We start from the raw sequence: 13,585 nt of genomic DNA, 5'->3' as shown, positions 1-13,585 counted from the left end.
AGAGATACAATAAGTACACAACTAAGTGCGTACTCTTGCCCCACTTTACTCTAAGCATTTGAAATTTTACACACTTTTTTGAAGATTTTTTATTCGAGCTTGTACGTCTGTTCTCTATGATAAAACTAACCCCTATTATGGCTTAATTTTGTTTAGGAAAAATGATCGTAGGTTAGGTAGAAAAGAAGAAATATAAAGGCCGTCTGAAGGCAGAATTGGGAAAAACTGACAACAAATCGACAAATATATTCAAAATTTGCAACTGAAAAATGTGACCATGCAATTTTCGGAAAAAAATGTGAAAAATGTTTCCTGTACGATAAAGTTTTTCGTTAAATTAAAACAATGTGAAAAAAGATTAAAAAAAAATTAGACTGTCAATAGAAGTCCTACGCTTCTTAAACGAAATTTGAAAATTCAAGTGTCCTCCCCCCATAGGACCACGTATGAGTGTATTGAAAATGAAAAAAACTCGAGTGTTTTGATAGCTTTATTGTATTCGGATAGTTTTTAAAACCTTTAAATTTAACACTATTGTGGACTCAATTTTCTTTCTGACGTCAATAAATTTCCAGTTGTTTGAACTTCTTTTTGAATTTAACAATTTAAGACCAATTTGAAGTTTTGATAGAATTCTTTTTTTTTTAATTTGTAGTTTTTGCAACACAGATCCCGTTCGTTTTTGGTAACACCAAATTTACGAGCGTGTTGCCGAAAAAGAAAGAGTCGGTTGCAAATGCTTCCGACACGATGCTCGCTGGCACTTTTTCCGTAAATGTCGTTCAAGACCCCATCAGTGCCATTTTTAGGTCATCTCCGGTGCGACATCGTAAAGCTTAGAGTTTTTCCTTTAGGTTTACCTCTGAGAGTTTTGCAGGCTAATATTCTTGACCCTAAAGCTGTAGAAAATCACTCATTGGGTATTTTTGATTGAAAATTTGCACAAAGAAAGCTGAAAGTGTGTTTTTCGAAAGGTAGATTTTATTTTTTCTGTATTTTGAAAATTGAAAAAATAGAGCCTATCAAAGAGCAATGAGGCAAATTTATTCTGCGCAAATCCTCAGAAAAATACTAAATTCTTTAAACGCGACGTTCGAAAACAACTTGTAGTCGAGCTACAACTGTGAGTTTTGTGATTAAACGTTACCATACAGCTTCTGTATCAACAGAAGAAGATAAGGGGCCCGGATGATATTTTTATCAATAGTTAGGACCTACAGCGAGTGAGCATAGTTGGAGCAACTCCTCGTTGGTGAATTTGCAAGACGAAAATTTTCATATGTTGGAGACTGTAAATGTTCAATCAAAATACCAGAACGAGTTATTGGAACCTATTAGAAGAAAAAGAAGATGCTTCTTGCTTTTAAAATTCGTTTATTTGTATCGAATCTCATCAGCTCAATTGTTTATAAAATCTATCCGTCTTAAAAGTCTAAAACTCTTCGCTAAAAACAACAGTTTAAAATCTCTTACTTTCCTGAAAACAATTCCAAAAGATTGCTAGTAAATATCGCGCTAAGACCTATGATAAATTAAAATTAAAACGAGAGATTTTTCGAACTCCGGCGGCCTAGGATAAATGCTCCTCTTATTTCTTGGACTCCATCTGGATGTGTTTGGCCACTCGGGCGACCAGCTCCGTTAGGGTGGCCTCTTTGCCCTTACCGATTCCGACAATATCCTCGTGGCAGGGCGTTTCCTCGGTATCGTACTCCGGCACACAAAGATTGGTGATCAAACTGAACGCGAAACAGGTCATACCACAATGGACGGCCGTAGTAATTTCGTGAACGGTTGACATTCCTACAGCGTCAACTCCCCAAATCCGGAGCATTTTCAGTTCGGCCACCGTTTCGAAGTTTGGCCCTCCCAGGCAGATGTAAACGCCCTCGTGCAGATCGTTCTCGATGCCCATGTCCTTGCCGAATTCCTTAGCTTTCTTCAGCAGCTTCCAATCGTAAGCGTTGACCATGTTTGGGAATCGGGGTCCGAATCGGGTGTCGTTCGGTCCTTGAAGTGGATTATTTCCGGCAAAGCCCATAATGTTGATGTGATCCTTCATCAGCATAATGTCGCCGACTTTGAAGTTCGGATTGATTCCTCCGGCGGCATTCGTCGCGATCAGGTGGGTACAGCCGACCAGTTTCATCACCCGGATTGGCATGGAACACTGTCGGAAAAGTAGGTGCAAAAGTTAGGAACAGATTCTAGACTTCAAAAAACTATATTCTAACTCACCTTAGCCAGTGGATAGCCTTCGTAGTAGTGGAATCGACCCTGCATGCACATGACCGGAACTCCCTTCAGATAGCCGAAGATAAGGCGGCCCACGTGGCCCTCGACGGTAGAAACGGGAAAATGTGGAATGGTCTGGTAGTCGATGTAGTCCGCATCCGTCAGTTGGTTTGCTAACGAGCCCAATCCGGTTCCGAGGATGATTCCGATCTTTGGCCGCAGGGTGGTTCGCTGAAGCAGATGGTTGGCAATTTCCTGCAGGGTGTCGTAGGTGAACCTGCGCGAGGAAAATAAGGAAAAAATTAATTCATATTATTTTGAAGTTTGTTGAAAGAAAATTTAATGAATAGTAAGTAGGTTAACAAAATATTCAACTTCTAATGAGTTTTGAGGGGAAAATTTTTGTAACGGTAGTAAAAAAACATATTAGATTTTTGAACAAAATATTTTTTAAGGAGATCCCGTAACAGAATTTTGTAATCACTAAGAATCCTTAAAACTCCGATGAATTTTGAGATGATTTTTCGGTTAGGTACACTATAGTTTTGATTTTGAAGACCAAGAGAAGACAATTTCAGAATATCAAAAAAACCGAAATGTATTTACAAGAGATACAACTGTCTTCAAACCTTCTTCTGAAATTAATTTACACTTTACAAGTATTCATTGTCGTGAACTGTACTTTCAGAAGAATCTTATAATACCCCTAGTGCTTCAAACTCTCTGTGAAATTCTTTCAACATTCTTCCTGAGGTTCGCCTCAGCAGATCTGTGCTGTTGAAGTCTTTTTGAATCTCCTATAGTATTCCAAAAGGTTTTAAAGGAGTTTTAAAGAGATTTTCCTCTAGCACTAAGGAATCTGACATTTCAGCTATGAAACTTTATCAAACTGCTTAATTTCTTCATTAACATGACATGAAATGACGAATCATAGATTCAAGGCTGAATTTGAATAAAAAAACAGGCTTCTTATTCATGAAAAATAATTTTTTCAATCAGTCAAACACTAATTTTTCAGTTTTAAGTCGTAGATGGCGCCACTGTTTATGGGAATTGAGATCCATTTTCGACTATCCGGGGTCAATTAAGGTGTGCTGAATGATTTTGGTCAATAAATAAATACTTGGTACAGCGTGAACGCCTTGGAAATTGTATTTAAGATCTTAGAACTGCATCAAGTGAATTTCTTGATCCGATAATCGAGGTAATGTTGTACTTTCCGATGAAACTTGTTAGGCAAGATGGCTGGCAGTATTATTGGTATGATTTTTAATCGACTAAAAAGTTGAGACTTCGACGGTGGTGTGCTGTTGAGTTTTTGCAAATCCAAAAAAGCGTCCTCCAGCGTAAACCAGGGTTGCCACATGGATTTTAAAAAAAAATCTGTATCAGCTCACTAAAAAATCTGATTTTTTCTGCATTGAAAATTAAACTTTTAATTTTTAGGTGTTAATGTTTTGCCAAATATGCAAGTTGAAATTGTGTTTACGACGTTTTCAGTAAATCTTCTTACAAAAATTGTCAGTAATGGGTGCATTTATTATTGAAGTGGTGTTCGGTAACAATTTTGCCATGAATAGATTGAATCTAGATTGATACTTTTGTTAATTTTGAGTTAGTTTTATGAGAAAATAAATACAGCGAGTTATGAATTTTGTTTATATTTCAAGAGATTTTTTAAAATCTGAAATGAATCAAGTTTCCGAAAAGTAATTGTGTTTGTAAAACTTGTATTTTGCAATCTCATGTAAAAAAATATTAATAAATTTTACGTTTAATGGTTGTTTCTTCGTTTGCGAAATATCAAAGAAAATTTGTTTTCGAGGCAGAATTCGATAATTCAACTGATTATTTAAATTCAATCTTAATTATTATCTGTTTGGAATCAAGATAGAGTACTCAAACTTAATCCTTGATAACAAATTTGAAACCTATGTGTGCAATCTTGACCTAAGAACTTTATTCATGGATCTCAAAATCAGGAGCCACCTCAATAAAAATTCTAAATCTAAATGCAAAATATGGAATCCTTTCTTTGATAATGATTAAAACCACAATCAGAAACTCATTCTTGCATTCACAATTTCAATGTGTACTAAATGGACCAGATTTCTAAATTTTCAGTCAGACGTCAGTCTCTTCAATCGAAGAGATTCTATAATTGAATGTTTATATTTCGACAACCTTTGGCTAGGGTTGCCAACCTAAATTTACCCTCAATTCAAATTCATTGGTTCATCACATCACATCACATCATTCAAATAAAATGTTCATTTTGTGTTTTTTTTTCTCAAAATTAGAAACATTTTTTATATGACCAGATTAAATATCTCGTTTAGTTCTTAGCATTAAAGGTTACCAGAATGTTTCCCAGACATATCCAGACCGGGTGAATCTGGGCAATTTTATCAGGTTTTAACCTGGCAAAGTCCAGGCATTTGATTTCAAAATTTTTAGCTTTGAATCCGGGCAATATCAGGGAAAATTTAGTTAAAAACAACGTAATGATACAATAAAAATCAAAAGGAATAACCTTGAAATTATTTTTTTTTTTTCATCACAACACACCAGCAGATTTTAAATCGTGTTGAAGGTTTTCGAAAAACTGTTCATGAATATTTAGATAAAACTTGCTCGAAATAAAATCGTTTTTAACGCAACAATAAACATTTATAATTACTCAAATTAAGTTTTTTTATTCAATTTTAGAAGTAAAGTGAAAAAATCTGTGTAAAATACAAGCTTTTTTCTACGAAATCCGGACAACCGGGTGGACATCCTAAATTTGGTGTCGAATATGCGGACAAGTCCGGACAAATCCGGAAAATCCTTAGCTTATCTAAGCTTATCTAAGCATCACTATAACAATCTGGTTTAGAAAGAAGATTAATCTATTTTCTTTACCAATGGTAAAGGAAATATTCTTTAAGTTGCTTCCGAATGAATGATGGCTCCAGATGTTTCTCCGGAATTCTAGGAGAATCCCTTGAATGTAGAGCTTAATGAAAAAGTCAAAAACCGGAGAAAATAGAACAGATCTACCGAGCCAAAAAAAACTTCTTTCAATCAAACAATAAAGGAATGGACGAGTTAAATTGAATAAACTTGGTAGATGATCAAAACCGGCTGTTAAAAAAAATTAAAAACTTTATTCAAATTTCAAATTTTAAATTACTCTGAACTACCTACAACATTTTCGTATCATTTTCAGTTTTCAGTTTAATTTTTTTTAACAAATTTCATTTATCCATATTTTTTACGTTCTATAAACTATTTTAGCAGAAGGAACATTGACATACGTACAGGAATGGTCATAAAAATAAGGTTTTTTGAAGTTTCTAAAATAACCCGCATTTTTTTTCGTGAAATGTCCCGCTTTTTTCTGAAAGTGTCTAATAAGTCTATCTTAGACCAAACTTCACAAGTTTGGCATTTTCTTAAATTTTCTTAAGACATTTAAAAATTTATACTTTTTTTTGTAAGTATCTTAAGTGGAAAGAGAAAAATAGAATATCTCGTATTTGGTCCTTAACTATATAAGATTAAAGTTTGGAGTTTTATTATAATAATTTAGCATTTGATTTAGAGTTCTAAATCTGATTTAAAATTTGCAATAAGAATTAATATTATGGATGAAAAAAACTGAATATTATTTTATAGCAAAATCATGATTTCAAATTTTGAATCTAATTTGCATATCTAAAATTTTCATTTTGGATAAACCATGATCTGAATAATTCAATTGAATAATTGAAGAATTGAAAATCGGGAATCGAGACTAACTTGAAATATTGTAATCGGTTGGTTACAAATCGTTTGATTTTTGTTTTCATTTTGTAGTTTTGTATGTTATATTAGAAAATTCATGTTTTTGTAAAGTCTCACAACAAGATAGCACTACAGTAGGCTACATTTCTGCAAGCTGCTGTCAATTGATATTGGAGGAAAAGGAGGAATATTTGGAAAATGAAACGAAAAAGCCGAAAACGAAGCTTGCTTCCGTTTTTTCGAGTCTCTTCTAAATCAGGCGTCCGTGAGTTAAGTCGGTTCCCTTACAGTGTTCGTGAACATCCAAGGATTTCACCCGAGAGATAAGTGATCTACTGCTACACGGATCGGCCCGCAGACCCTTAGAGCACCAGTACCGGTAGGTGCTATCCCAGGTGTTAACCCGGGACACATTTTCGGTCTTATTTTAGCTTTAGCAGCTTATTTGCGCACCGGTAAGTGCTAAACTGGTTTCCATTTTTGCCACTGGTGACGCATCGATAGGTGTTGTTGTTGTTTGTTGCTATTTTCTCTTCTAAATTTTCCCTAGACACTTTAGCACCTGTCAAATCAGGAGCTGGTCGGTATTCATATTTGACTCCTGGCATGATGGCTCTAGATATGGTGGTCTCTCTTTGGCAAAAAGTAGACGAGGGTTGGAGGCGGAGGAGGAGCCGAAATTCGACAGCTGGCTGTTCGGCTGGCTGCTGGCTGGCTGTGATGCCAGGTGCTCTGATTTTTTGTAAAACACGAAGTTTTGCCAATCATCAAGATATTGCTTAGACAAAGATTTCGCCTTGATTTTTGCAAATATAATTCATAGAATCGAAACAAAATCTTCCGGCTGAGCTCCGGGCTGGTAAGCAAAGCTGGAAGAAGTTGGACCTATAAACGACGGTGCCAGCTTTGTCGGTAGCGGTTAGTAACATTAATTTTGCATTACTTATGACAAATTTATGCTTATTCAACACTTTTTTCTTTCAAGAGCTATATAGAAGCAGCAGAAAGTCATCGAATCGGATGGTAACATGGCGAGGCGTTACATTCCATCGTCCGAGAAGCGCCCTCCTGCAGGAACATCCGATCTTCATCGAGATGAAAAAGCTGCTTCAGGAGGACCCCCGTCTGTTGCCATCGCTGATCCAGAAGATCCAATCGAGTAATCCGGATCTGATGGGTAGCATTTTGAATCATAAAATCGTTTATCATTTACATGAAAATGATCAATAGCAGAATTTAGAGCATTCCTTTAGCAGAACCGATTTACGTTTATTTTCATCCAACACTTTTCGATTAAAGGGAAACAAAATAGCTCTTTGGATAAGGTAAAAAGAATATATAAGGAGCAAACAACATCCGGTTAAGGGTTTTAGTTGTTTGTTCCACCCTTTAAGATCCTTTCTATCATAACGGTCAAGAAAAGTTTTTCTTTTTCGGAACATACGGATAGACCGAACTGTATTGTAATTTTATTGAAAAAAAGTGTTTAGAATACAAATTAATTCATTGAATATACTCATATCATTGCTTTTTTCCGAAAACTCAATTTAAATATAATAAAATAAACTAAACCCCAGTACGGTTTTAAATCTTTTTAACTTTCGTTTAGGATTGGCTTCTGCACATATACACACTTTTTTCCCATCTGATTTTTTATCACTAACACCTGGCATCCCTTGACCCCTTTTTTCGTAAACACTACAGCCGGCTGTCAAAACTTTTTTCAATATGGCGGAATGGCGATTTGGCATCTGAGATCACCATATCTAGAGCCATCATGACTCCTGGCTTGCTTTTTTAACACCCAGGAGCAAAATAACACCTGGTTTGAAACCTTGCGGTGCGCCGTCGAAGTGTCGAAATAGAGTGTTATTATAGCTTTGACACCTGACCGCTGCTGATACTCTGAGTGGTCTCGCGCCTAAACGTAAAAGACCAGCATCATCGTCCTCGGGTTCTGCGGAACTCTAAATTCTATGGAGGACTCCCCTTCTCGGCCTGTCCGGATACGGGGCATTCTCGTGGGCAGGCCGATCAAAAGTCAACGAAGGAAGAAGCCTGCAACGACCGAGTCCAGCAACGCCCGCTGGCGCCGACGGTTTCGGAACCCCGTCGATACGCCTTTAAATCGACGGCCCTCCTGCTTCCGGAACTGGAATTCTGGAACCACGACGTCGCGACGCAAGACCACCAGCAGCACAATCACGGTTAGTTAAAAAATTACACGCCACACAAGACACAGAACATTGTTTTATACACACAGACAACACGCCACAAGAAAACGTTAATAAAAAACGCAAAGTAACATGAAATTTCCCGATTTGTTGTATTTTACCCGAAAAGTCCTTGGTTACCCAGTAGCCAGCCGGCCCTGAGGTTCCGTACTTTTAGAGTACCTTACCTTGGCTGGTCTAGCCGCTGCTCATCTATCCGTAACAATATGAGTTCGAATAAAGCATATAATTTTCAATCTTTAACAATTAAAGAAAATTCTGCGATATCAATCGTGACACATTTATAAATCTAAAATAATAGGTATTTTTTAAATTCGGTTCAGTGATTGCCGAGATTTAGGTTATACCGATGAAATTTCCTTAATAAACTAATTTCAAATCAAAACTCTGAAGTGTGAAGAAAAAACTTTTATTTTATCTAAAGGAGATTAAGGTTAAATATTCAAGCCTTTTTTATGTTTTATGGGTATGAACTTGTCTTATGAACTTTATGAACTTGTTGATCTTACTTAAAAAACTATCATCTTTGCTTAATGTTAGCAAGACAATCTGAAATCTTGTATAAAAAATAAAAATATAAAGTTTTGTATTGATAACTTGACGACGGAAATTTTATTTGTTTTGGAAAATTTGTTTCAGATTAAAAATTTGAGCTTTTGATCTGATTCTCAAGCTGTTTCCATCCTATCAGTGACACACTTTAAGAACATCTTGCCCTAGATGAAAAGTTAAAAAAATAAGATTTCATATTAATATAATTGGCTTATCGAAATTTGTGCGGTATTTGGCTAATTTTCGAAGGGTGGTGACGTGACGTTTTATTATGTGAACTCTTTTGTAACCAACCCTTTTCCAAATTATTTTAATTTTTGGATTTCGTTTTTTGAAAATTCTAATCAATTGGCTCATGATTTTTTTAATTTACAGTCATACCTGGATAAGCGAGATTTTAAAGGACTTAACTTTTTTCCTCGCTTAAAGGGGTTTCTCAGTTATCCAGGTTCTCTTTTGGAGAATGAAAATATAAATGCATTGATGTGATACAGAAAAGCATGTGTATTTGAAAAAAAAAAACCACTGATTTGTAAAAAGATGCAACAATTTGAAGTTTTCTCGAGTTAGTTTCATTATGGATCAATGGATATTTCTCGAAAATTACTCTGAACGATTATTTCTTTACTTCGTTTTGGTATCACAATGTCAATTTGGTACCAAATCTTCAGTACAAAAATGGGATTTTCTCTAACTTGCTTAGTCTAGTCAGGAAAAGGATTCTCGCTAGTAGAAGTTTTACATTCTCACTTAATGAGTGTCGTAACCGTTTGGTTTCTTAAGGCGTCCATCATGGTCGACTACTAGTCAGCAGGCCGGCCCGATTTCCATACGCGTCCGTTCCCTGCAAATATCTTCATTCAACTGACTCTTTACCTCAAAATTCATCTGTTCATCCTGTTCGAATTCAACTCACTAGCGTGAGCGAGAGAGATTGCCTAAATCTAGCTTGAACGCTCTCTTTTTGTTTGACGCAAGTCAACACAGGGCTGTCGTCGACCTTACTGAGCATTTCATCTAAAACGGTTGATTACATTTGCACATTTTGTTTTAATAATTATTTTTAGATTGCGCATTTCATATTACTTGTATTTATAACTCTTATATACCACAATGAGGTTTTGTGCTGTAAATAGCTCGGGACTTGCTGATTCTTTCACTTGAAGTCTGTTTCACATAGAATCTGGCCGGATAAAATTGATCATTTCTCCGCAAAGAAATAACGTACAACAAAAGTTAAAATGTCATTTTGTAGGGTTTTTATTGCAGTTTAAGGAAAAAAAAATACATAAAAATCATTCGTCAGCTTTTCGGATGAATTTTCGAACTTTTTTTTGTGATACCATCCATCATTATCTGCACAGTACTGCTGGTAACCTCATTCGCCATCTTGTTCCACCACTTTTCCATTTCAGCGGGTTTTTTCATGGTTCTGCCACATTTCTTCAGTTTGCCCTTAACTATTGCCCAATATTTCTCGATGGGACGAAAATCCGGACTGTTTGGTGGATTGATACTTTTTTCAAAAAAATCGATCTTGTTAACGACATCCCGGCTGTAGTGGCAACTTGCCAGGTCCGGTCAGAACTTCACCGGACCTTTGTGGGACCGAATGAATGCAAAACCCTCTTCTGGAGACACACTTTTTTTTGTAAACATTTCCATTCGTTGTGTCCCCAGTGATGAAAATCTTAGTCTTCTTCCCACAACTACAGATCCCTTGCCAAATCATCAACTTACGAGCAAATTTATCTGCGAAAAAAACTTGAATCTACCCGCAACATTCCCTTTACGTTTCGCAAGGTAAAATTTGTTACCGGGTATTTGTCCAAAATCCATTTGTACTCGGTCAACACTTTCTTGTACAACTTCCTTGCCTTGGTTTTGGCAACCAGGTTTTGTTTCAGCGTCCTGTTGGGGTGTTTGCTTGCATGATACGACCGCAAGCCTTCTCGCAAACAAATTCGTCGAGCTGTACTGTGGTTCGTCTTGAACTTTTTCGCCAAATCACGCAAGGAGATTCCAGGATTATTGTGAACTGATCGAATTACCTTTGCTTGCAGCTTCCGGCCATATGTTCCACTTTTACGCCTGGTTTGTTTTGCACGATCCACTGTAAGGGTCTCCCGGTAACGTTGCAGCACCGAATTTACAGTCGATTTTGAATATTTCAGGAATTTCGCGATCTTTACCCCTGACCACGTCGGTTTCTCTACGTGAGCCTGCAGAATTTTCTCTCGCCTTTCGCGTTTCATCGTCGATAACTTTTGACTGACTGCTTTAATCTTGATAAAATTTTCACCACTAAGTAAACAAACCATCCGGATCAAAATACTGTCAAAAGATTCACGATGTGACAACTAGGGGCGCTGCAGTAAATGTAAAGATGCGACCAGATTCTATGTTAAACAGACTTTATAGAGGTTTTTCGCTTATCTAGTTCTAGCTTATCCAGGTTCGACTGTATTTTTTGAAAAATCTGTATAAATCTGTATGAGGGTATGAAAATCTGTATAAAAATCTGTATCTGTATCTTATCTTTATTGGCGTTGAAACATATGTATAACATAGAAAAATCTAAATAAACCCCTAATAACTGTTAAGCATAAAATTATACAAATTCTGGATTTTATCTTGATAATTTATTCATGAGTTGCTTCAACTGACATTCAATGTGTGATAAATTTTTGGTAAGTAAATACAGTTGGACGACATTTTTTAAAGTCAAAAAATTTACTCTTTTCACAAACAATCCTTTGCGAGTTAATTTTAAGTTGTTCATAGTTGAAATTTCAATACAAATCATACATTTCAAAAATTTCCAAGTTACAAAACATGATTTATATGCCCTTTTGTGATGTTAGTTCACATTTCACATGTCTCTAATAATGCTATTTGAGGAACTTTTTTTAACTTCAAGTCCATAGAAGGCTATTTGAAACCTAATTTGTAACTTTTATACCAGATGGAAGCGATTGACATGTCACAAAAAAGGCTTTTTGAGGAACTTCTTGGAACTCAAGTCCACAGAAGGCTATTTTACGTCCCTTTAGTAACTTTCAAGCTCACATTCGAGAAAATTCGGTATCAATTCCCTTTGGAACCTTTGTTCAGCGAAATTCGAACTTTGTAGGCACGAGTTCAAGTAGATATGGGACTTTTGGTTGCTTGGGTCATCTGCTCCTCTGGAAAACTAAAAAAATCAAAACAAGAACTTTGGTTTTCGCTGTTTCTAAAAGCCTAAATAGAATTCTCTTATTGGTATATTTCGCAACCTACGATCTTAAATAACCGATCATACATTAAGTTCAATATCGTGGTAATTTTGCTTCGTTTTTGTAAGATTTCACCAGCAGACATTCTAGTGAAAACGGCTGAAGAAGATGGATGCAGCCTCCTATGAAACAGATTCGACAAAGTATAAGTGAAAAAAAAACTGTGTGCGCCGATGAGAAAGACTAAAAAAAGTATCAATATTTCCAAAAATATTTTTTTTTCAATTTTTTTTATGAACTCCCGAGCAGACTTTGATGCCCAAACTGATAGCAAACTGAGATCATAATAAGGTGTCAACAGCAAACTGATAGCGTTTTTTGCTGTTAAATTTTGTGCGAGAGCAAAATTAGGCATAATTGACCTTTCATATATTAATATTTGACAGCAAGCTGGGACCACATTTTGGTATCAATAGCAAATAGTCATCATTATTTGCTATATATAACCCAATAGTAAAATTAGGCATCATTGGAGCGGTTTTAATTTTGCGAAATACAAATCTTAAGTCAAAATTATCGCATAACCTGGTAAAGAACGCTTTGTTAGCAAGTAGTATTCAAAGTGATAGTAATAGCGAAACTGGTGACATAACTTATAGTGTCTTCGTTTATAAGCAGTGGCAACGAGTTTTACCCTAACTGCTGGCAAAACATTGGAAATGGAATATTTTGTACACATTATATGTCGTATATTGCGTTTCTTATTTGCACATTTGAATTCAAAATTAAGTTTTTGATATAAGTAGGAGAGAATGAGGATACTTGATCCCTGGGGATACTTGATTCCTTAGCTATATCTCGAAACGAGTTGCGAGTTGCTAAATTTTTCCAAAAAGATATGGTGAAAATAAGAAAAGGGGATCAAGTATCCCCACTCTCCCCTATATTTTAAACTTTTTCTGAAGGACTTGATATTATATTTTTATGTTTTCGAGATTCGGTAAGAAAAAAAGTCAATTTAACAAAGAATAGTAAAGAAAAAGTAAGAGAACAAAGCAGTATGCTTTTAAAAGTTGATTCTCAGGTAGCACAAATAAAGTCTGAATATTAGTTGAAAATGACAGGTTTTTATATTATTTTGAATATCCTGCTAAGCCTCGATTCACTAATTTTTTTCGGAGAAAGGCTTTACGATATAAATAAAGCCAACACAAAAAATCAAAACCTGAACAATATAAGTCATTGACAATTTCAAAATAAGACTTTCCGAAGAAAATTAAATGGCATTTAATTTTAAGTCAAATGAACTTGAAATTTTTTTTTCTATAGCTAAGAGCAAGTTCACTCGCGTTGGGAAAAAGTGGTAGAAATTGTGACATTGTAGCACATCTTGAAAACTTTAGCATGCAAAAACATTTCGGCCTTCATTTTTTTACAACACGTGTTCTTATTTCGCATGCTGTGATGCAAAAATAGCTGGATTTCTATCACATACGGGTGAACTAGAAACAGTGCTGTAGAAAATACAACGCCCAGAGATCTTGAAAATATATTTGCATGGTAAAATTTTCAAAATGTGCT

The 13,585-nt window shown here is 35.7% G+C and overlaps 1 protein-coding gene across 2 annotated transcripts in view; it reads right to left on the bottom strand.

The window, feature by feature from the left end:
• Positions 1 to 1,411: 1,411 nt before the first annotated feature.
• Positions 1,412 to 13,585, bottom strand: part of LOC129756288 (purine nucleoside phosphorylase) — a 68,500-nt gene continuing 56,326 nt past the window's right edge. The window contains exons 2-3 of one of the 2 annotated variants that reach the window (XM_055753111.1): positions 2,239 to 2,512; positions 1,412 to 2,170 (exon numbers count right to left, since the gene is read on the bottom strand). In XM_055753111.1, coding sequence (XP_055609086.1) covers positions 1,589 to 2,170; positions 2,239 to 2,512 — 856 coding nt within the window. In that variant the 3' untranslated portion in view covers positions 1,412 to 1,588. The remainder of the gene's footprint in view (positions 2,171 to 2,238; positions 2,513 to 13,585) is intronic. The other variant, XM_055753112.1, reaches the window with a different exon arrangement.

Source organism: Uranotaenia lowii, chromosome 3 (genome assembly GCF_029784155.1).
Source record: "Uranotaenia lowii strain MFRU-FL chromosome 3, ASM2978415v1, whole genome shotgun sequence".
NCBI classification, from domain to species: domain Eukaryota; kingdom Metazoa; phylum Arthropoda; class Insecta; order Diptera; family Culicidae; genus Uranotaenia; species Uranotaenia lowii.
This window is presented reverse-complemented; position numbering and strand designations above follow the sequence as displayed.